The sequence below is a fragment of the Neolamprologus brichardi genome, chromosome 1 (assembly GCF_056152115.1).
Source record: "Neolamprologus brichardi isolate AB-2024 chromosome 1, ASM5615211v1, whole genome shotgun sequence".
Lineage (NCBI taxonomy): Eukaryota > Metazoa > Chordata > Actinopteri > Cichliformes > Cichlidae > Neolamprologus > Neolamprologus brichardi.
In genome coordinates this window covers 17520181-17545187 of record NC_142104.1, presented here as the reverse complement: position 1 = coordinate 17545187, position 25007 = coordinate 17520181, and the positions used below count along the sequence as shown (strand labels likewise).

The window sequence follows — 25007 nt, the reverse complement described above, 5'->3', positions numbered from 1 at the left end:
TTCAAAACAGTCGTAAACGTTGCAAGACAGTTTGCAGTAAAAGAAGGAAAACGCAGTTTGCCTTGTTTTTTGAAACTATACCTCTGAACAGAAAACCCCCAAAACAAAACAAAACAAAACAAAGTGTAATACACATATATGTACGTGCATACATGCGTGGGCATAGATGTGAAGTCTGCAAAGCAGGAGCTAACTGTGGTGTATATAGGATTTTGTTTACTCTGATAGCACTCTGATTACCTCCTGAGGTTTTGCTCCTGTTGAGCGCCACAACTGTGCTCAGCAGCATCCTCCCCTCTCTTCCTGTGTAATGGCTTCATAACGCAGTCAATCATACAGTCATCCTGTTGCTCAGCAAACTCATTATAAAACTCAGTTTTGTTTTCCTGCCACACAATGCCGAGCCATTATATTTAAAAGATAATGTGTAGGCCTTTTGTCCTTTTAGTGTAAGGAGATGTAGTCACTTTTTCATGAAAATACTATGTCTACTTTGGGAGGTAAAGGCGCATACGTATGTCTAAATTTCTTTTTACACTTTCAAACCCATACTTAATTGTCGCTTCCAGCCATTTGACAATCATGCTGTGCGAGTGTATGTGCAGCTGGCCCAGTCACACTCCATTCACCACCCATCTGTCCATGTCAGACTGGACTTCTCTCCTCTCCTTTCCCCTTCTCTTTGCTGCTTTCCTCCTGCCTGTTTTTTTGCCTTTTACTCACCTTTGGTAAATTGACAAGAGAGCAAGCACAGTGAGATCAGTGAGCTGCTGGCGTGTCCTGTAATCAAGATGGTTTATGGTTAAATGGCTAGTACAAACATGTATATAAAAGTGTTTGCAGGAGAGAAAGAGTGAGATCAGAGCTCAGTTGAGCTTTTTAGAGGCTGTGCCAAGTTTCCAATGTATCCTTGCAGACAGGAAATAAAAATGGAGTGAACAGTCTAGCTCAAAGTGGCTGGAGGGAGGTGGACATGAAAACAGATACTGGCTTCTGTCAGTCTTAGCTGGCCCTTTAGTCAGCATCATGTCAAGCTGCTGTAGATTATGTAAATGCTGCCAGAATAAAGAAGAACCAAGTGTAGGATAAACATGACCATGTGTATGCCATTTAGTCATCTGGAGGTTCCTGTGTGTGTGTGAGTATGTGTGTGTGTTTGGTACTCTCTCTTTGTTGTGTTGCAGTATGTTGCTCTTTACTGTATCAGTACAAAGTTAATTGGTTGCTCTTTCATGCAGACATGAGCATGAGTGGAGAGTTGAAGTCAAGCCGCTCTAGGGCAGCCAGTAAGAGGGCCAGCAACACCACTTATGGGTGAGTATGACACCGCCCACCTCCCCACACCCACAAAGCTTACACACACACACACAAAGGAACACTGTCCTATCCCCCACACACTCAGAGATAATCACGCGCTCTATTATTTGCTGCAGCCCTTTATCTGTAACTCAATGGTTGCACCTCAGCTTTCCAATCAATGCAGCATTATTTGTTATTAGCTTCATACCAGTGTATGTAAGCTGCTATTGATTTTGGCCAGAGGTGCTGTCTCCATCAGTCAATGTTTGAATCCATCTGTTGATGTAGTGCACACATATGATTGGAGCTGATTACTGTTTATTGCTGACAGTTCAATACTGCTGTGTGCAGCTACACTAACGTAAACTCTGTGCTCAGATGGCTGGGGAAGGGAGTTGGAGGGGTAGTGGAAGAGATGACAGTGTGTGGGCTTGTTTGAATTCGTTCATGGCTTCATTACTCAACTCGAGCTCTCTCTTTGAACTGCAGATTTTTCTCTGGCTGCGGCTCTGTAGGCCAAAGCTCCTTTTATTAGCACAAACCACTAGGGCAGGGCGATATGACCAAAAATATTTATCACGATATACATTTGAAAATTTGCGATAACGATATAACTGACGATATAATTGACACTAGACAAAATACTGTACAACTCCACAACTTTATTAGTGCAAAAAACCCCATCAATGTATTTTCACTTAAACAAGCAGCTGTTTTTTGTATGTGCATTAAAGTTACATAAAAATGTAACAGTGCATATTCCTTGCTGACAGTTTAACCAAAAGGCATTTCCAGTGGAAACTGGTCGACATATCCTCAGCATAACCATGTATAATATCCACAAAACTTAAAAAGAGGTTATACACACACAATACCGTAATATTATGTTGAGGCACGATACGTACTGTCGGAGCCGTAATGCTCCGACGATCCATCAAGCGGTGTGGCTTCGTAGCTTAGCAAAGTCGTACTGAAACATCTGACAGATTTTCGAGCGCCGTGTACATAAAATCGTTTCGAGGTCAGTAAACACAACCAGAATTCATACATAAGGCACACAGGATTATAAGGGGCACTGTCGATTTTCAGAAAAATCAAAGGATTGATTTTAAGTGTGCCGTATTTTCCAAACAACACGGTAATAACGACGGCCCGCTAGCATGCTCTACCAAAAATAGTGCTTTGTTGTGTATCTGACGGACGAAAGCTAAACCAGTTCCACACCACTGAAGTTGCAGCATTTTAACAAACCAGTTCTGGTTCATCCGTTTCATTTAACGATCCGCTTTCGCTCTTCTCATTCTGCGTCGCCGCCATGTGCGTATGTAAACATAGGCAGTGCGCATGCGCGTTTTACCCATATTCTATCGCGATATTTCATTTTCCTATCGTTGCCCAAAATTACACCGGTATTACCGTGAACGGTATGATATAGCCCAGCCCTACAAACCACAGAGAGTACCGTCTTTTTGTTACGTTTGAGTCGATCCTCATTTTGTAGCACTCACTGGTAATGGCTCATTGTATGTACTCTGTAAATCCATGTATGTCCTTCAAAATTAATTTAAAACAAAGGGGAACAAAATAGAAAAGTCCAAGAGATTTAGAAAAAATCACCAAATTCCCAAATTAAATGATAGTTTCTGAAAGCATACAAAAGTGTTTTTTTAACATTTAAGAAGATAGGATGAGAAAAACATTAATTTTTAAAATATGTTGGCGGACGTCCACTCTAGGATTAAAAAAATACTGCAAACTAGGTTAGGAATGCAAACAAGAATAGAAAGTGAATATTAACAGATGTAATGATATTGAGGCCAACTTGTTTGTCTCGGTCTCAATCAGAAAATCTCATTAATATTCTATCTTCTGTGCAACAGGGCCTCCACATGTGTTTCCAGCCCCACAATACACACTGATGATTTTTAGTTCAAGGCAGCTGTATTCATGTCCTTCTGTTGGTTTCATCATATATTAGAGTGGTGTATAGATGTAAAAATAGTGCAATATGGGTCATTATGTATTATGTAGACAGCATGTCCTTGAAAACAGTTAATCCAGCTCTCTGCTTGTGCTCCCTGCTCCAATCCCTCTAACCAGCCCTGCCTAAACCTTGAACCCCCAAACACTATTCAGCCATTCCACCATGCAGTTATTCAACAGCACTGCATGCATTAATGAGGTTAGTCATACAACACACATACTCACAATGACTAACACCCAGTGGAAAACACCTGAGGTATCAACCCCAATATAGCCTGATATAGCCTCCGTGATATTTTGCAGAAATGACATAGACTTAAAGCAGAGGACTTTGGATTTCTGTGGTCGTTTGAGGCTTATAGACACATCCAGCAGGCTAAACTAAGCATGGGACACATCCAGCCTGTTAACACATGCAAAAAACATGATTACAGTCATGCAGGTCGCTCTGTGACACATGTGCAGTGGTGCTTTAAGCCTGATGTTAATCTTCACGTCAGCGTATTTATGGACAATGCTGTTCTAATGATAAGCAGGTATTGTTTTGATAAACAATTTAGATTACTATACTGACATATATCACTTACCGCACAGACTTGTGGATGTAATTATTTTTGCAGAGTTTTGATCATCACTCAAACTGTGTGCCTCACATCCCATACTTCACATACTTACACCAGGAGTGGGCATTTCAACTAAAATCCTCTTCAGTATTTACCAAAATCTATTCAGCTTTTCCTCAAATAATGTCCAGGCCCCATTTAGCTTTGACTCTCAAATGTTCGTGCATAGTTTTTTAAGGTGTTTCTGTCGTAGTCATTGGCTTTGCATGTCTTTCCACTTTACAGATCTCATGTTTTTTCGACCAACACCATCTTGGTTGTGAAAATGAGGGAAAATAATCATTTTGACAGTAGAATTAGTCAGATAAACTATTATATTTTGTTGTGTATTGCCATGCATATTTGAAAATCAGTAATGTCTGAAACTCAAACTTGCTATTTTGAGTCTGTTCACATTTAAGGGTACATGAATGCATGATGGTGTACTAACTAACTGTCACAAAACATGAGGATGAAAAACTGCCTTTTTCTCACCCTTAGTGGTCATGTGGTCATTTTTCTAGCCACATAGCACAAACCACCAAACAATTTTCACCCAGCGTGAAGAAGATTAATTGCGTGTAGTGGCTCAGTCACACTAAAGGAAAAATAGGACAGCAGTGTCCTTGCAAGTAGGCTGCCAGTTACTGCATTTATTTATTTATTTTTCTATTTGTATTTGGCAACTAGTTACAAGCAGTTTTGGTGAGCAACTGGTTTCTTGATGGTTAAATGTCCAACATCCTGAGTGTCTGAGTGACCAGAATGTAAGGAAGTTGCCCTGCAACTCAAACCAAACATCACACGTGTTGTGTCATCTTGGTTTTATTAAACACAACTGTTCTCTTCCCTGGAAATGAATTTAGCATTATGGTTAGACATGCATCAAATCGCTGATGTTCACAAAATGCACTGCATGAGTGCAGCCTGCTAACAGAAGTACCTGAGTTGAGACACGCTGGGAAAGTCAGAGGATTAAATTATTACAGTTCATCCTGAAAGGGACACAATTTAATAAAACTGACAAATCACAAACTCATAGTGGCACTAGAGGAAGATTCAACAAAGTTTATGCAATGAGGATTTGTGTATACGGCCAATTTTCTCCATACATTTTAAAAGGTAATCCATCAACAGTTATCAAGACAAACCAAAATTACCAACCATTAGACCAAAATCAAATGCATGACAGTAAATTGCAAAATAAAAAGGAATAAATTGCTTTCTTTTGGCTTTACTGGAAGGCACTGTTTACAATTCCTCTGCATAACATATATATTTTGATTTCTAAAGAAAATGTGAGCAGTACAGCTACAGTTACACATGAAAATGTTGTGAGGCAGCTACCAAAAGATCTCTCTGTCCAGGCTCCAGTAATCTTGCTTTGTGCTGCTAGCAGCAGCATGCCCTGACTACTCCCTCCCACTATTCTCACAGCGCTGGCCAACAAACGTTCGCCTGTGGCCTAGATTACTTTGCAAACAAACTTTCTAAGTCATGTCTAAGATGCTAAAGCAGTGTAATCTACTCATCCAAAACCATGTAGTCTACCACTCTTTCTAAACTGTTATTATGGCTTGAAAGCTGGATTATGAAGCTCAAAATAAAAAATTTAAACTCCATTGATAGTAAAACCCAATAAAGGTTTTCATTTGATGTCTTAATGCACTGCAAGTCATTTCTTGCCTCATGATATCAAACACTGTTTTTTTTTTTTCTTCTGTCTCTTCCCGCTGCCATTCTCTCATGCACTATATCTACCCCCAGGCTATTTCCTCTACAGCGACCCTGGCAACATATGGGTGTTGTCATCATTTATCGTTCATGCTTTCTGACTGTCACAGGTCCTCTCTATTGGTGAGCCACAGCTGTGGAAGCAGTGATGGGGTGTAGCGAGTGGCAAATGTTCCACAACCCAGATGCTGTTGATGCTGCAGCCATGGCCCTTGTGTGCTCCAGTGCATTACTACAAAGCTCACTGTACTGTGTGGCCCATATAGGAAGGCTCAGGTGCCATACGAGGAGTCTCAGAGGAGCGTGTGTGCTTGAATGTGTGTGTGCGGTCAATGTATAGTTAACCCATGGCTTGGAATAGAAGACTGGGTTGGGTGATGGAGGGAGGCTTGCTGTTTAGTCTTTTTTGGCCTTTGTCTCTCAAAGCACTTGCTGTTATAATTAAGATGGAACAATAACACACAGGCATAGTCATGTTAACTAATATTTTCTTCTCCCCTTGTTATGTGTGATAAGACTTTTGTGGCTGTAGTTGTAATTTTTTTTCTCCCCGAAGTATGTCCAGTCTATCTTAAGGTTACTACAGTATTCATTTTACTAGCTGCTCCATTTGGCTTCTCAGTGGTAAGGGGAAGGAGAGAGGCACAGAGGAGGGGGATAGGAGGGTAGCCTTGAAACCGAGTGGCAATGTGCTGAGCATCTGGTCGCTGGTATTTTCGTCTGATTTCTTCTTTAATTATGTGAGGGGCTACTCATAGAGGAGTCGGTGTTAGGATGGAAACAGTGCGAGCCATCTGTTAGATCAGCTCAAAGACGCTGAAGGGGGCAAAAGGGGCAAATATGAACTCTGAAGTGGCCAGAAGCAGTAGATGATGAAGTCCTGCGTTATACACAGTGAACCAGAACTTAAAAGCTAATTTGACAGCACGGCGATGGATAAGAGAGTGACAGGAAATATTTTAGGTCATATTTATGACTTAATTCAATGTTGCTCTTTTTTTATTGGTTATGGTAACACTATAAAATCACCAGCCACATCATTAGGTACACTTTTGCCTTCAGAGATCCCTAATTTATCAATACATAAATTCAAGTTTTTGTTTCATATTGACATGATAGCGTCACACAGTTGCTGCAGATATGTCGACATCAACGGACATCAGTGATGTAAATCTCCCAGTCCACCGCATCCCAGAGGTGCTCTGTTGGATTGAGGTGACTGTAGGCTATGAGTACAGTGAACCCATTATGATGTTCAAGAAACCAGTGTGAGATGACCTGAGCTTTGTGACATGGTGTGCTACCGTGCTAGAAGCAGCCATTAGAAGATGGTACATTTAAACAATATTCATTTGGTACTAAGGAGCCCAAAGTTTTCTCCTTCTTCCTTTGGCTGGTCCCTTTAAACACATTTTATGCTTTCCACATCCACAAGTCCACTAGGGACCGCTAGGTACCTGTGACTTAATTTTGGGTCCCTGTCCGTGTACGCAACAGAGTATAATAGCTTTAGTGGTCACATAAGTAGATCATCTGCCTCCTTCTCCGTTTAACCCTAGCATCCTCTTCTGTCACACCAACCTCTGGATGTCCTTCTTTACTACATCCATGAATCTTCTCTGTGGACCCTTTTTTTCCTGTTGCCTGGCAGCTCCATATTCAAAATCCTTTCACTGTTTCTCTTTTGCACATGTAAAAACCATCTCAGCCTTTCTTATTCTGTCTACAAAATAAAGGGCCCAAACTGTGTCATAAAATAATATATGTTCTCTTTAGAGGCGACTGTGTAGGAAAATCCCAGTAGATCAGCAATTTCTGAAATGCTCAGACCAGCCTTTTTTGTGTCAACAACTGCCATTTTCAAAGTCACCTAAATCACCTTTAATCCCCATTATGATGCTCAATTTGAACTTCAGCACGCTGTCTTGACCATGTTTACATGCCTAAATGCATTGAGTTGCTGCCATGTAATTGGCTGATTAGATTTTTGAGTTAAGAAGCTGTTGAACAGATCAGTATCAAAGTGGCTCTTGAGTGTACTCTCCAAGCTTGGCAGAGTGAATGGGAATGTGTTGTCACACATGGGGAGAGCTGGGGAGCACAAATACTTTGTGACTATACACAATTTTCAGGTATCTTTACTTGAGTACTTATTTTTCGATTTACTGTTACATCCTACATTTTAACGCAAATATCTATATTTCCTACCACTTACATTTTCGAAACAGACGTGTTACCTTTGGTTTAAGACATTTGAGGGGAGTTATTATTTCAAGTCTCTGCACCCTTTAACAGTAACACATGAAAAGCAATCGTCATGGTAGATCAATCAAGGTTATCAATTACAAAGAGATATAAGTTGTATCTGATATAACACCTCATTTGTTAAACCAGATTTTAGATCTGTATTTTATGTAAAGTTATGTTGTGAAACATCCTGGAAAACAAACTAAGGTATACTAACTGTGTGGTATTTAAAGGTTGCATAAAAATACTGTGCAGTTTAATGTACTGTGATAGATTGAAAGCAAAGAACAGTGTGTGACTGGTGCACAGCGGCTTTGGTGTTCATGGTCAGAGTTAGGCTAGATTAAGTGTGGCAGAGATGAATTTGAATTTAAGCTGATGATGCTTAGATTCATTCACTGAACGAAGTATAAAGACAGTGTAAACATTGTACTGTCAGTGTAGAGGATGGAAATCAGCAAAGACCACTCATGAAACATCTGCTGACATCTTGTTGAATTCAGTTGTGTAGATCCACAAAGAGCAGTAAACCTCAGGTCAGCTGATCACAGCCTGTACATCTAAAATCGAATGGATCTTACAATAGAAGTTATTCTGGGATGTGATTCTTTTCCCTACGTGGAACCACTGCAGTCGATCTTAAGGTTCCTCCACCCACTGAATCCCCCTTTAACCCTGACTGTGCTCATTTCACAGGCAACAGAAAATATATATTTATTTAATTCTCCTTTTCTTCTAGCCTCATGTTCTACTAAACTGATTCAATCTGGGTACATAAGAATTTAAATTTGGACTAAAATAAAGTTTGTCTTCTCATGTGCTATTATAATTTTGTGAAATTATTATAGTACGAGGTTCAGTTGGCATCGCACAAAAATAGCTTGTAAAAGTGTCCTCAAAAGAGCTTTCTTACTTTGAGTACATTTCAGAGCCTTTTAAATAAGTTGTACTCGATTTGAAGTAAATATAAGTACTTCTCGTTGAGTATTTTTTAACAGAAGTATCTGTACTTCTACTTAAATACTGAATGTCTGTACTTTTGTCACCTCCGATGATGGGGAAAGAAGAACGAGCAGACAGGTTTAAACCAAGTTATTTTAAAGAAAACAAACAAAGATGAATATTAAATTCCAAACATTCGGTAGGATATATACACTACACAGCCACGTCCTATTACAGCTTTCAATTAAACATACTTGTCTTGACTGTGCAGGGCGTGCACCATTAGTTTTACATCATGAAAGACCAGTAAAAACTCTTAAAAAAGACAGATGACATAAAGCTTAAGCTGTCATTCAAGACGGCAGTGTTGGGAATAATCCATAAACCTACATTTGAATCTTATATCTTAAAATATCCTCCTCCTCCTCATTTGTTTCCATGCAGCACTTGTTTTGACAGTTTGTATATGAGGGTCTCGCCTTAGGCTCGGTTGGCTGACATCTGTAAATCCACCAGCAGTGCAAAAGCAAAGGGCAAACTGAGGCACTGTCAATGTTCGCCGATTTTAAGAACGACCTCTTTCTGCTGGATACAGTTCTGTGTCTCTCAATTGTCACAACGCAGCTGACTACCAGCTGTTATGATCCCTACCCAGAGCCAAATGTGTGCACAACACATTGTAATCAATTTTTTAAATGACATTTGTAAACATTATTTATAGAGAGAGGAGTGCAGTTTGCACAGAATGAGAAAATAAAAAAAGGCCTCACATTTATTAGAAATGCAAAAAACAGACTTCTGTCACTTGTAACATATAAAGAGAAATAAATATGTAAAATAGATGCAAAACCTGATTACACCGCCTCCTGTGTTCTTCCCAGCGTGGGCTTTGGGTTTAGAATTGACATGATATCATTGTTCCTGATCTATGCCCAAGACTAGTGTGAGCTCATATCTGAGATTGTGTGACTTATGCATGGTAGGGGTAAAATAACATTTATTTCCTTTCATAAACTCAAATGAGTTGCCCTGTCCTTGCTAACTTTGCAAAAAGTAACTGAGCAAGGGATATTTGATGTTTTTCATCTGCATTCAAAAAGTATCTAACAAAGAAAATAGCTCACCTATTGCTTTGGTGTCCATTTGTTTAAAAAGTACTTTGCTGTGTATTCCAGTTTACAGTGACGGATTTCTCGCTATTTAATTTATCCTTACAAATAGGACAAATATTCTGCTTATGTCTGCACCTTGGAAAAATTAAGTTAAATCAAGTGTGGAGGAAGTTCTTTGTCTGTGTGACTAATGCATCCGTGTTTTCTTTGTGAGCAGCGTTGTTGTTCTGCCAGACGATGAGGCCAGTCGAGTGCGAGGCTCGCTGAGTGCGTCTCCATGTTTAATATCACGGCTCATTCCCAGATCGAGAAGATTTGAGTATTAATTGTGTCAAATCCTGAACACTGCATTATTTAAAGTGTTGAAGACTTGTGTGCAACTCATTTACGCTCATGTGAAAAAGTGGAAATCTGTTATATTGAAAACATTACACAAAATGCTGACAGAAATAAACCCAGATTAGACACTTTAGACGTTAGTAGATTTTGAACAAAGCACTTGTTGCATTTTTTCACAACACCTGACATGTGTCCAGCAGCGACTAACCAGGACAAGTAAAAGTAGCGCGAACTTCTCTGTGAAGCTTTTTATTCTCATCACAACCACGTTTCTTTTAGTGTGTACGACAAAGTGACAAGGGAGGAGAGTCTGACTGTCTGAGAGAGTGAGTGAGAGACCATGGTGGCAGCCTTGACTTGTGCCTCGGCCAAAAACAGCCCACTAACTATTCATCAAAGCCTACTGTTCCCTCCCCTTTCCACGTGAACATCAATTTTACAACATAACTGCCATTTTCATTTTTGTGTCCAGCTTTTCTCTCTGTCCTTTGTCAGCTTGCTCTCCGCATGAATGCACCTGTGTGATGTGCCGTTTTCAGTGCATTCCTGAGAGATGACTATGGCTGGACTGTGGGTAAAGGTCAGTGCAGTCAGAGGTGGATGTACTGGTGGGGAAAAGGTCGCTTTCCATGGAGACAGAAGGAAAGTGCATCTGCTGGTTTCAGGGCCACTGACAAAGCCTTTGAGAGAGTAGAGAACAACAGAGATGATAGAAGATAGGGTTCGAGCGGTTCGAAGGAAGGAGCAAGGGAGCGGCAGGCTGGCTGCAGACACAATGTTCTTTGGAAATAAGGTCATGAGCCAGCAATGGTGACACCGGTGGCTCAGGGCATAATGGCAGGAAGGGCCATATTCACCAGGAAGAAAAATCTATCTCTTTCTGTGTGTGTGTGTTTGTGTTGGTTTATATCCATATACTGTGTGGCTGTGAGCATTACCAGGCCAGATGAGTTATCTTTCCTGTCCTACAGGCTTATCACTCTACCGTGGCTGGCCCCTTTGCTAATGAAGTCATCTCTATCCCCACAGCATTCTCCACACTGGGAGGAGAATGTAAGGCAAGCAGGTGGAAAAAAGGAGGCATGAATAAAGATTGATGCAGAAACTTGAAAGACAGGCAGGGTGTAATACCGTAACAAGACAAGTGTGAAACAATTGGGAGACGGGTACGTAAGAGAGAAAAATGCAGAGAGAGGAAGAAATAACAGCATTCAGGGAGAGCGAGGGGTGAAGAAAGCAAAGGAGAGAAAGCAAGTGAGCACTGCACTGCGTGTCATTGGCCCCCTGGCATGAACAATCCATCTCAAATTGATCTTCCAGTTCGGCCCAGCAGGGCATTCTGAATCAATCTCAAATTGATCTCTGTGCCAGAGGTCGGGAAAACTAGCAGTGGAGCTTATCAGAAATATAGTGGTGCTGGGAGGATCTGACAGGGAAACTTATCACACTGCACAACAGGAAATGGGCTCTGAGCCCCCGGGGCAGCGAGAGGACGAGTCGGCTCCCTATACACACGCAAACCACAAGCACAATCACGCACAGATTCAATGTCTCTGCATGTACCCAACACACCCATACACTGACACATGCTCCCCAATGTTCAGCACAGTACAGAAAGGGTATACTGTGCATTCACACGGGCTTATATACCATCACAATCACACAAGCTCTCACACACGTGCGATCCAGGTGTCAGCACACACACCTACAGGCTGCCTCACAAAATACAAAGTTTGTCAGCGCACACTGTGTCAATATATTTTAACCTAGACATGTGAGATTTGAGACCTGGAGCTCTTAATGACTTATAACACATTTAATGTGTCCTCAGCAAGGCTGTGTGAATGGCCCGAGGAAGGACGATCAATACTGGATTGCATTTAGACGGTCAGTCAGCTTAGGGGAGCAAGCTGCCTCTCCAGGCTTGGTAAAAAAGTAAAACGATATAAACAATTGTTCAAAGGTGACTTTCGTCAATATCACTGGGAACACTTAGAAAATCCAGTCCAGGAGCACAGGAGCATGTCCAGCTTCTTAAGAGCACAGAATAATGTTTTTATACTCAACTGTGCGTGTCCGGTGACCAATATCCACATGTCAACATTAATATTAAAACCATTTGCCTAATATTTTGTAGGTCCCGCTCATTAACCCTCATGTGGGCTTCTGCACATCCTGCAGATATTCCTTCATTTCGGGCCCTGGGTCAGTGCTTGGGCTCTTGGTAGTATCGACCCATTCCTGAGCAGTTTTTTGTGGTGGGGCAGGATGTGGGAGGCTGCTGCTGTCAGAGTGTGGTGTACCGACTGGGTGGGGATCCTTTATCTATAAAGATTGCTAGTTAGGTGGTACATGCCAGGGTACCATCGACATAAACAACAAAATCCAAGATATAAGCAGAATATTACGTTGTATGAGAACATAAGTGTCAGTATTTTAAATGTTATGACTGATCAGTGTACATTTCACAGCCCTTGTATTGCTGTGTCTCACTTCCAATTACTTCTTGGATTGCAGGACTGTAGCTACCAGGGACCAGAAGACACAGAAAACTTACTCAAGGTTTATTCTGATGAGAGCTGCAGAATGGCACACAGATAGGGAAAGGTGAGCAATACAAACAATGAGTGGCTCAGGGAGTACAGTGGAAAGGGTGATGATGGGAGGGGTGTGTTTGAGCATGTCAGCGTTTGGGAGGCAGGAGCCCCTTTTCTGTCGCCTGGACCTGAAAAGCTCACTGTCAGCACAGAGAGGTAATGGGGGTTAGCGGGGTGAACAGAGGAGGTGAATAGTGAGTGTGTGTGAATATATAAACAAGTGTGAGTTTGTACAAAGAGCACTACGGTATTTTAGTAACCCCACTGACCCTCGTGATTGCAGATGAACAACAATGGAAATGTACGTAATGCATACGAAACTGTTTGTCAGTTTGTTGCAGGATTTTGCACAAAATAATTTATTTTCAGTCTGTAAAATGCCGTAAGAGGTGGAAACCGAAAAGCCAGCTCAATCGCATCTTTAAGTGGATATCTTGTTGCTTCCTGTCCTTTGCCAAAATTCCTAAATAACATCCTTTTTTCATGAGAACCAAAAACAGACAAAACCCTTTTTTTTTTTACCTTGGGGCCCCATGAGGAACAAATTCATGCACATGCACACACTTCAAAGTTTCCTCCTTTCAACTTTACACTCCATTTATTCTTGCAATCTCACCTGCAGATGAAAGTCCCTCAAATGTCAGTCTCGTACACCTTCCCCCACATCGATGTTTTCATCAAAAGAGTTTAAAAGGGTCATTCGTCAACTAAATACATTCCTTTATTCATAACACGCACCTAACATCATGGTTATCTGTAGACAGATGAAACACTAAAACTCAAAAGTACCACACTGTGTGCCATGTATGTATTAAGTATAACAGTACAGACAAATTTCTACATGTGTTAGACTCACCATAAGCTCCAGGTGCAAGATTCAAAAGACTAGATCATAGACTGTATATGAGAAATGGGCATAGTTATCATGATTTCACTTTGTGGTTTATTGATTTGGACCTCTGAAGCCTTTTTGTTATGGGGTGTGTGTGTGGGGGGGGGGGGGGGGGGGGGGGATTAGTTACAGAAATGAAAAATGTTTTTAAAAAAATAGCCATTTGATGAACTCTAGTTTTTGGCACTTCTTTGGGATTTTTGAGACCAGTGGGCTACCACACGTTTCTGAACAGACTTCACGTGAATTTTCACCTTTAAAATTTACCTTGTGTTCTGTCTGAGTATATTAAAATTTATTGGAATACCCTGTTTAAAAATTCTTGACTGTGCATATGTTAATTTGCATCATAATAACAATATGCTATTAAAATTACTTTATGACTGCACAGTACAGAAAATAAATTGGAAGGCAAATCCATTTCTTCCATAAGTCAGTCCTGTTCATTATTTTGCAACATTTTCTGCAATGACTGACTGCAAAAATAGATATTAAAGGGAAAGCTAACATGAAAGAAAATGCTATAGAAAATCTCTTATGTCACATAAATTTGTTATTTCCCTTATTTTTTTAAATTTATGTGTAATTGTTTTTCACAAATGCAAAGCCACATAAATCACACAGCGTGCAGTAATCGTTAGTTGTGCATTAGTTAAAAACTTTCAACAGCATCTGTTTGACCATTTAGTTCTGCTGCATTACTCTTAGATTTCCTTAAAATTCTGCTAACGACTTGGCTTCCACAGCACCATACTGCGTAGTTTGTCTCTGAGCTGTGCAAACACAAAGTCTTGAAGTATCACACTTGTCTCCCTCCTTTTAGACACATGTGCCACTTGATTCATCTGCCGCTTTTAGTTTTTGTGTTAGCAAGAGTCAGACAGATACAGGGAGGTTGTTGACAGAGCACTGCTCATGTTAGCTGAGGATAAAATTTTGTCCAGTGAGGTTCGTGGACTGCAGTCTGAAGTTGACTCAGCAAATGTCAGTCCTGTCGATCACAGTTAAAACCACAGATGGCTCTCGTGAGGGGCTTTCTGAATGGCAGCTTATTGTTTGCCCTAGATATCCTCTAAATGTTCATGTCCTCTCTTGCTAGGTGATGTGGAAGCTGACTGCGTTTTCTCCATGGCTAAATGAGAAAAGTCTGACTAGACACAGCTGCTCACACACGCTGAAAGCCGTTGTATTTTTGTTGCATTTTTATGACAGCGCCTTGTCTTTATTGCTTTTCTTTTGATAGACAGCAAAGATGTTAATTTTAGCTTGGTGTAACCATGCTGCTTTGCCCTTTATGCAGTTGAGCCAAACTGACTTTTAGCTTTTAATTCTTCAGTAATATCAGGACAGCAGCATAGTTCAGAACATGGAAACGATGCAGGGGCTTGACAGAGTTGAAAGGGCTGGAAGGATTAATTACTCCAGGCAGCTTTGGTTAACCTTTTAAGTTAGCACTTTAAGTCGGTTCTGATGGAGGACCTTGTTAGTGGAAGTGTCTTGATATTTCTGTTCCTTTCACCCGTGTGGGTAATGGCTGGATTGGAGGGGTGCCGTGCATGTCACTTGTCACCTTTCCGTGTAATGCTGCTAATTAGCACTAAATAGCCTGATCTCTGAAATTTCCAATTACTGCTCCCAGTGAGACCCTGAGCTTTTGATAAATAACACCATACTAAAGCAGTTGGCCCTCCTGGAGAGAAGCCACACATATAAGTCTTCAAAGAGGTACATGCACCACATTACTTCCAGTCAGATGACATGTTAAAAAGGACCTGTCCCCATTTCCTTCACACTCCTTTATGAGCCGTTATCCAAAAGCTTCTTACAGAGTTATTTTTTGTTGTTGTTATTTTTTTAAAGAAGAAGCTTCATTCTCTTATTTTGTTGTATGTCGAGCTGTGTGCAGATGGTCTTAAGTCATGCAGAAGAATTGGACTTATCCCTCTCCCAACACCCTGCCTCCAGGAGGATCAGGCCACGCTGCCGACACTGCTGAGGAGAGACTGTTTCTGGCTCTCATACACGTGGAACTAAAGCCACATTTATCTGCATATGCACATATTTATGAAGTGCATACATACCTAAACCCACATAAGGTGCATACGCGCTTGCGCTACAGCCACTGTAGAATTCACCCAGTCACAGGGTACGCTGCATGTCTTCTCCTCATTTAAAAAAATGAAGCTTTTGTCTCTGATCTTTTGTTCTTAAACTTGTTTTGTATTTCTGTGTCAAACAGAGGCCAGCCAAATCTAGCACCTGATCAGAGTGAATATGAATATGAAGTGTTTTGTCTGGAAGAACAAAACATGTACAGTATTATTTATTCATGTGCTGTCCTACTACTGAATGCTAAATGAGCAATTAGTATAAAAGCTGTTTGGGCATCTAATCACAATAAACACCTGCACTGTAAAACCATCTGATTTAAAAGGCAGATTATGTTTTTTGTTTTTTGTTTAGGCATATTCACAGTCCTGCTAGTTCTCTTGTTCCAGTCTACTGTATCCGCTCTTTAGTGTTTTATAGCTTTCAGATATTTTAATTTCAGTCTCTTCAACTGTGCCATCAAAGCCTATCTGCAGTTGTGTATGTATATATGCATTTTCCTTTGTGGGAAAACACAAAATGTAAGAATCTGATTGTCAGCTTTCCATCGCTGTTCACTGGTAATATGTCTAAAGTCCCAAAATGGATGAGAATAACTTCCAGCTCATATTCTGTAGCTGGATGACCGATCAAACAATAACCATACCAGGCCCTACCCCTGCCATGGCTGATCCTATAAGCCCAGCCAGGAATGTCCACACCCTGACAGCTGTGGGAGAATCTGACTCATTCTGCCCAATGTCCGCATCCTCCTGTCTTTAACAAATGCTCCACTCACCCTTTCTCACTGTCTCTGTATCCTTCATTCTATCCACTCTGGTTTAAGTGCTCTGGAATGGTGGCATTGCTCCGTTCTGTGATGTGAGTGTTAATTTACTGCTGATGATCACTCTTATAAGAGGACATAAGAGATTACTTCTGATGGACATTTGGGCTGGAAGACCAAATAGGGAAAGCACCTTTCTCCTGTACGACACTCTTCATTGAGTCTCCTCTTCAGTGATGCGTGCCAGCCGTCTATATGAACTGCCTGTTATGCTCCACCTCTGCTCCTGCTTCCTTTCCAATGCCTTATTGATGCAGTAGCACTCCCCAGCTCCTATCTATTAATTTACTACTCTTCTGCACCTCCTTTTGATGGTGATACTGCCAATCAAACCTAAGGAACTGCTAACCTTACAGGGCTATTAAAAAGAAGGGCAAGAAGGATGAGTGCAATCTGACACATAACCCTTGCCTGTTTACCTGTACTTCTAAGACTGAATGAAATACACTCAGGCCATAATTTAACCTTGATGCATGCAATCAATCAATCAATCAATCAATCAATCAATCAATCAATCAATCAATCAAGGCTTTATTCGCCACATGCAGGTTGCCCTGCAGTGAAATAGGCCCCCCCCGACCTTACACACAACACAGACATCACATGGGGATACAGGTCGGAGATCAATAGCGTTACAGAAAAAAAACACCCAATATACACTACAATGGGAAAGTACAAGAGGAAAAAAAGAGACCTCTACTCATGCTGGGCTCCTGGGAGGACAGCATGAGAACAAGAAACAAAAAACTCCTCTGCACAAAAAAGCACATAAATGTCCACAGCACAACATTATGGAACACGTGACAAGCCACAGGGTCGGGTGGGGGGTGAGGAGTAATCCGAAGCAAACACAGCAGCCATCCTGCCCAGCGCTACCATTCCAGCGCGGGCTCAGACCCACCGTGCTCCCAGGAGGGAACAAGCATCGAAGGCGTTTGGAAAGGGAGGGGGGATGAGTGTGTGCATATCAGTGTATATGTGTGCGCGTGTCCAGAGTTCAGCTGAGACAGTGTCCTTCGCCCTGCTAGGCTAAGTAAACAGTCTTCCAGCCAACCCAGGTGGCCTTGCATGGAATGGGAAGGAACAGTCTAAACACAGTCGTTATCAGGGTGTTTTTGTTCGGCTCCAGGCTTGCGACCGCAGCTGGCGCCGAAAGGGTATCCGCATGAAGTGATGGTGCTTTTTACTTTAGTGCGAACAGCTCATATGAATTTCAAAGCAGTTCTAACAGTCCAACACTGGTCTCTCAATCTCCCGTTGGAGAGCCGCGAGCTTCTCCATGATGTTATCAAACTTGCGCTCTGTGATGTTGTCATTCTTGTGCTCAAAGAGCCGATTCTGAGAACTCACGACCACAGTGAGCCTCCCCGAGATGTAATCCAAATTGCGCTCAGAGATGTTATTCCGAGCGAGCCCTTCCAAGATGTAATCCAATCTGCACTCAGAGATCTTATTCTGAGTATTCACTGCAGCTGTAAGCCTCTCCAAGGTCTTATCCGTGCTGCACTCAATGAGCCCATTTTGAGAAACTCACGTCTCTTCCCATCGTTTCAATCCCAGCGGGCAGCCTCGTGGGGGTTTGGACAGCCGGTTCCGCTTTCTTAATTCTTTGATAAGCCAGGGCCAAGCCAGCTCCGATCAGCGAGAACCCTGTTACCATGGTTCCGAATAGGTAGATATCTTCAGCACTCAAGCTCACCCAAGCCCAGACTTCTCGTTGAGAAAGGGTTGTCAATTGCATTTAGGGACCAGTTGATCAAATCCATAATTCCTCTTTTAGGTTTTAGAGAACAGACTGTAAGAGAGTGTTCCAGGGAAAAGTAATACAAAAAACACGAGACTAGACAAGGACATAAGAGGCTATGCAGGGAAGCTAAGGGAGAGGAGGAGAGGAGAAAAGTGCGACCGCAAGATCAGAAAGCCTGATAAAAATTTATGAGCTCAATGAGTTACCATTGGGTTGTAGCTGTATAACACCATCCTGGAGTATGGGCAGTATATTCAAGTAATGCAGACCAGTGGGCCAAGCAGTAAGGGATGTCCATAAGTAGATTGCACAGTGATGTGCTATTGATTAGCTACTGTCGAATGCATGTCATTGATTGAGCTAGCAAGGTGTGTGATTGCTGCATGTTGAAATAGGTTCTCTGGAAATGTATGCTTAGTAAAATGTTAGAATACAAAACAAAAACTAGTATTTAATGGCTGTGTGAGGCCATCAGGCAGCAAGGCATTAATTCTAGTCTCAAGCACATTTAAGAAAGATGTGCTTACAAAGGTGATAGATGAGGCAAAAACTGTCCTGCAGTCTGACAACGCAAAATTCCAAATAATTTTTAAATGATATACCCCAGGCTAACAAGGAGAGGAACCATGCAGTTGTACTTTAATTAATGCTGACGCTATATGCAGGTTTTGTAACTGCCTTGTCTATTTCATCAAGACACTGCCAAACTACTTTCAGCAAATGTGACAACAACTTTGCTCAGTAATAAAAAGAGCTTGAGTGCTATTTTATAGAGATGCACCAATAGCAATTTTCTTGGCAGTTATTCATTTTTTTCCCAAGTGCAAAAGCCACAACACTGATAACAGTTTGAAGCATAATTAACTGTGCATGCTGCATCTATCAAACCGGCACATGTTTGTAGTTTATGCAGAACAGTTGGTAATGATTGTCATCTCTGCACAGGCTTAAACTGACCACATTATATAAATCCATCAGAAATCAAATAAAATTGCTCTATAGATCATGTATATATACAGTATAAGTAGATGTGGCTCAGTATGTTGAAAGCAAGCCATTAGATTTGAAGTATCTTAGATGCATTTTACAAAATAAAAAGGACTTAGGGAAATAAATTAAAAATGTGAGTGGAATGGAGAGAATACAAGTGACAGTGATTAAATGAAAGCGAAAGAGGGAGTAGATTAGCTCAGAGTCCATCCTTAGAGAGTGCCTGATAGGGTGAACAAGCTGCCAGCCCTCCCTTCATCTTCCCCTCCTCCCCCGTCAAAGCTTCTCTGCTCTTATCTTCATCACGCTCACCCTTAATATATCATGGTTTCTCTTTCTTTTCTTTCTCTCTTTGTGTCTCCTCTCATTGTCAGTCCATGAGCATGATTGTAGTCCCCCCCCCCCCCCCCCCCCCCCCCACACACACACACACACACACACTTTTTTTTGTGGCAGGGCATAATGAAAACTCCTATGTGATAGTTTTTACACAGAGTAATCTCATTTCTTCTTCACTGCTTGCTGTTTCCAGTCTCCCTTAGTTGGTGTGGGCTGTGCAATGTGTTCCCTCTTGATTATTCAGCTGTGTTTTGTTTTCCATATTTTTCACTGTAACTGAGTACGGGGGCATGGTGACTACTGAACTAGCAATTCTTATTATGCAAAATGTCAACAAGACAAATAAATAAGACTTGGTTTTTCCATATTCTACATGTTTTGTAATTGTAATGTTAACTGGACTCCTGGTACTAACAAAAAATTGCAATTACACTGCAAAAATGTATTCTTAAGAATTGTTATTTACATTAACGTGAGCTTGTCTGGGATGTTTACCACTCTATAGTTTAGCAGTCTGTCCTCGGGTTTCTTGAGCTACGTTTTTGTCATGTTTCACTGCCCTACACATTGACATACCCAGTGTACAATAATAACCTCGCTGACCTTTGCCTTTCCATCAGAAATGATATGGAGCTCTGGGAGTCAGTGCTGAGCCATTAGGGGGAAATGACACCTACAAGCATCAGAGACAGGCTGATAAAAAAGTTTCTAGTCTTCCATTCATTTAAATCCTCACTTGAAAGAAGTTTTTTCATCTTTATTTAAACTTTTTGACACACCAGAATTAGAGGTTTCTTTTCTTTTCCTAAATTGATTCCAGTTTTCTTTCTAACTATAACTGAACACATGCAAGGAAAGTCATCTTTTCTTCAATACAAAATATTGTTTTCATGGCAAAATGAACAATTATACTTGACATTTTCTTTCAAACTGCAGTAAGTTGCTTGATCTCTCACTGAAACAAGTAAAAATAAAGAGGTAGAAACAGTTAACTGAAACTGAGTTGCTGTACACCCACCTTTACCTGACATATTTTACTATACCAAACAAAAGATGATGCAGTAGATTTATATAACAAAACAAAAGTTGTGTACATAATTTTCTAGTAAAATTTAATAACTTGACCTTTGCTCATACTGAGGCTCTTACGATGGCTGCTGGCTTATGGCTGATTCTGATTCTGATATTACATTTAGCCAAGTTGTGTCTTTTTTCACTGTCCATGTTCAGCTGGGTAATGATTTAAATGTGATAAAGGTTTGTTGCTATGGACATTTTTGTGGTGCTCCTCCTGTGGTTTGCTTTGGAGAACTTTGTGTCGTCATTGACAGTGAAGAGCAACTGTCAATAACACTAACAACATGTTAGTGTGTCAGTATGAGTGTGACTGTTTGCCTGTGCCACTGTGTGTGTGATGTGTGTGTGATAAAATGGACTTGCTTCTAGTCAGACATGCACGAGGCTGATTGACCGATCTAAGGTCAAAATGTTGGAATCAACCAATTCCAGTCCCTGGCTGGTCAGTTTGTGCATCTCTAATCAGGATGTCTTATTTCTCCATCACATACTAATAAAGATTACAAGTAAGAAGTTTGTAAATGGAAAAGACAGGATGGTTTGAGTATTTCAAAGACTAATGATCTTGAATAACCAGACTGGTCCAGAATAAATGGCCAGAGTTACTCTGATAATGATTTCTACAGGGAGAAAAGCGTACGATGAAGTCAATACTAACTATTTTAGCAGGTCGGCCAGAACAATAGAGGACCACGTGGGATGATGCTTCTGTCCACTAAGAACAGAAAACTGAGGCTTTAGTAACAAAGTTGCATCAAAACTTGAAAAATGTTGTCTGATTTAATGAGTCTTCATGACTTTAAAAGCTTTGATTCATCCACCCTTGTATCAACAACTCTCACTAATGGTGGTCATGTAATTGTGTTGGGGGTGTTTGAGCCCCTTAGTACCAGCTGAGCATCATTTAAATCCCACAGTCTACCTGAGTATTGTTGCTGAACATGTCCAGCCCTTTATGATTGCAAATTGCTAATCACCAGAACGTGGCACCGTGTCTCAAAGCTCATTTTGTCTTGTTTCTTGAGCATGAGAATGCATTCACTGTAGTAAAATGGCCTCCACAGTCACCAGATCTCTCTCCAACAGAGAGCCTTTAGCATGTGGTGAAACAGGAGCTTTACACCATGAAAGTGTTATCCACAAATCTGCAGCAACTAAATGATGTCAATATGAGAGATGTCTCCTGAATCTGCGTCATGGAAAATTAAGGAGGTTCTAAGGGGGGAATCCAGTGCAGTCATTAATTAATTAGTATACATGCAAGTAAGTACAAAGGCTTTTTTTAGGGAGGGGGGGGGGGGGATTAAACTGTATTAAATAAACAAAATGGAAAACACATTAGTTTGAAGTAAAATGAAACGTAAACATTCAAATATGCATTTTTTATTCATTCTAAACATATAGACATGTTTTAACACCTAGATCGTGATCAAAACTGTTAATACGAAGCATAAAATTTCATGTAAAATAGAAGTTTGACTTATTTTTAAGGCTTAGACAAAGTTGTTGTAGTTTTTCTTTTCACTGTCACTGTCACTCACCACTGTCAAGAACTGATTGTCAGTAAAATGTAAAAATTGCCTAATTTGGTTCTAAATTAATTGAACTACATAACTAGTAATTAAACACAGTACACACAAACAATATACACAAAAATATACTCACATACAATTTCCATTGAATCTGTTAAGTTGTGATGGTGTTTTGCCTTTGGTGGGAGTTTATGTTGGCGGAAATCCCTGGGATGCTTTGTTTACAGAAACAGATTACAGATGCCTGATCTCCACATTCACACACGCGCGCACACACGTACACGCACGCGTGCGTACAGCCAGGCAGGCTTGTTGAGGCTAAAATGATTTATAGCCAGCCATGTCTAATGGATTGCTTTGGCACTTGAGAAATTATGAAAAGGAATTAATTAGCCTTTAGTGACCCTGCTGTCCATCTGCCTCTCTCTCTCCTGGCAGAGGCGCTTGGCTGATCACTTTGCATGTAATTACAGGTTAAATGGGCTATGCTTACCTGTCACAGATTCATCTTCGCTAAATCACATAAAAAATACCTAGGTGTATCATTACTGCAGTATGGTGAGATTTTAATGGGCCAAACACTATTACAAGAAAAATAAAGAGTTTGTTATCCAACATTTATGGGTTAGGTGACAGCTAATCACTCTGTATGACTCGTACTGTTTACATTGTAAGGTTGTTACTGTGAATTTTGTATATACAATAGCAGTAATTCAAGCTAACACCCAACAAAAGAATAATTTTTATTGATCAAAATAAAGTGACCAAGTGGAAATGAAACACTATAAAAGCTTTAATCAACAAAAACAAAGAAATCATTTTGAATTAGGCCTTCAATATTTGCAATTTACATGATTTAAGAAATACTTGCCATAAAGCCTTTCAAACAGCCAAAGGTAAACCAGAGAATCTCACAGCAAAAGAAACGAACAGAACGTGAAGCAGCTTAGTTCCCCCTCAGTGGGGATTATGGTGAATAGCTGTTATTTTCTCTCATCTAGTTGAATTCACTTGGAGAACAGAAAGCCCTGTTCGGGTAAGAAGCTGTGGAGTTGCTGCTTCCCTTTGTCCTCCTCTGTCCTCAGTGTGTCCTTAACTGCTACAAGGATAAAAGGCAAATTCACTAGAATTGCTTTCTTAATTTTATACCTTCAAATGTCAGAGAATTACACATTACCTAGGAAAATGAACTAAAACAACTTGTAGACCTTGTTCATATCAAATAGGCTAACAGAAGGCCATCTTTAAATTGGATTGAAATTGCGCTTTGCATTTTTGGCAAGTGTACAGCTCAGACAGGAGTACATGTTATGAATTATTTTGTGGTTTCCTGTCTCCTGAGCTCAGAAAACCAGCTGGTATGAGACAGAAAAGAGTCCGTGAAAGCGATACTGGAGGAGATGTGATTATGGTTCACTCCAAAATAAGCCTACACTTCAGATCAACACAAACACACAGTACTAAGGCTGAGACGTTATTATGTTTGTCTTGCTTTGTATGTAATTCTGACTGTGTGGCACTCATTTTAGTCCCCTGATGTTTCTCCTTACACACAAAAACACCTCCTCTTTGAGATTAGCTGCATAACAAGAGAACCACAGCCGCCCGTGAGCGACAGATAGGCAGATGGCAGGGACTTTGGTTTTGGTGACGTCTCCTGAAAAAATGTAATATACGAATCGAAGGTATACATAAATGGCACAAGTCAACAACAAAAATGAATGAATTAATACAATTTCATACCCCATCTTCATATGCACCACGTTTTCTTGCACCCATTTCAATAAAGAGTATTCTTATATTAACAATGGACCACAAAACTTCTGGTACATAAGAGAAACCCATCTTGGTGTCAAACCCATGCGGAAATATAAATGAGCTAAGCTCTAAAGAACTTTTTACACTTGGTTTATTCTCTCTCAGCTCATTGTTTTGGGTTTGTGGCTAGCAGCATCACAGCCTTGGTTTTCATACAGTGTAGGTTTTGGCTGCAACAGCATGTTATTTTTAGCAAAAGGGCTCTGATCTACCGTACACACTGTAGTCATCACAGTGGAGTAATTAGTTATTAGTAATTAGTTAGTCATATTCAGCTGCATGTATTGTAGATTTATATTGCATAACCAGCGGCAGGATTCAAGACACAGGTGTAGAACATAAGGTGAGCTTTTTATGCTGATTAGTTTAGAGAATTTGAAAGTCCAAGATCCAAAGAACACAACATATGAAATGTTGGGAATTCTGGTTTTACAGATCTAAGGAATACACAATTACACAGACGACACAACAAAGGATAAGGGAAGACTGAAACAATGTATAGAACAGATAATGAGGATGGAGAAAAGAGGTGGAAACCCACACACAGCTCAATCAAGCAATCAAGAAAACAATCAAGATGACAAGCAGGATAAACAAAATTAGACAAGATACAGAAGATCAAACTACTACCAAAATAAAACAGGAAGTAAATGAGTCAGATAAGCAGGAAAACAAGATTAACTTGACTCGGAAGACAGAAGAAGGCAGGAGAACATTCAAAGAGATAAACACAGAGACAAGACTAAAGGAACAGATTGGAAACACAAAACGAAACTAACTAAATACAAACTTCAAAGTTACCTCTAACTAAAAACAGGAGTT

At 40.5% G+C, this 25007-nt stretch overlaps 1 protein-coding gene across 1 annotated transcript in view; it reads left to right on the top strand.

Annotated features, from left to right (window-relative positions):
• si:dkey-234i14.2 (uncharacterized) overlaps positions 1–25007 on the top strand; it is a 43303-nt gene that overhangs the window by 3345 nt on the left and 14951 nt on the right. The window contains exon 2 of the mRNA XM_006780028.3: positions 1239–1314. Coding sequence (XP_006780091.1) covers positions 1239–1314 — 76 coding nt within the window. The remainder of the gene's footprint in view (positions 1–1238; positions 1315–25007) is intronic.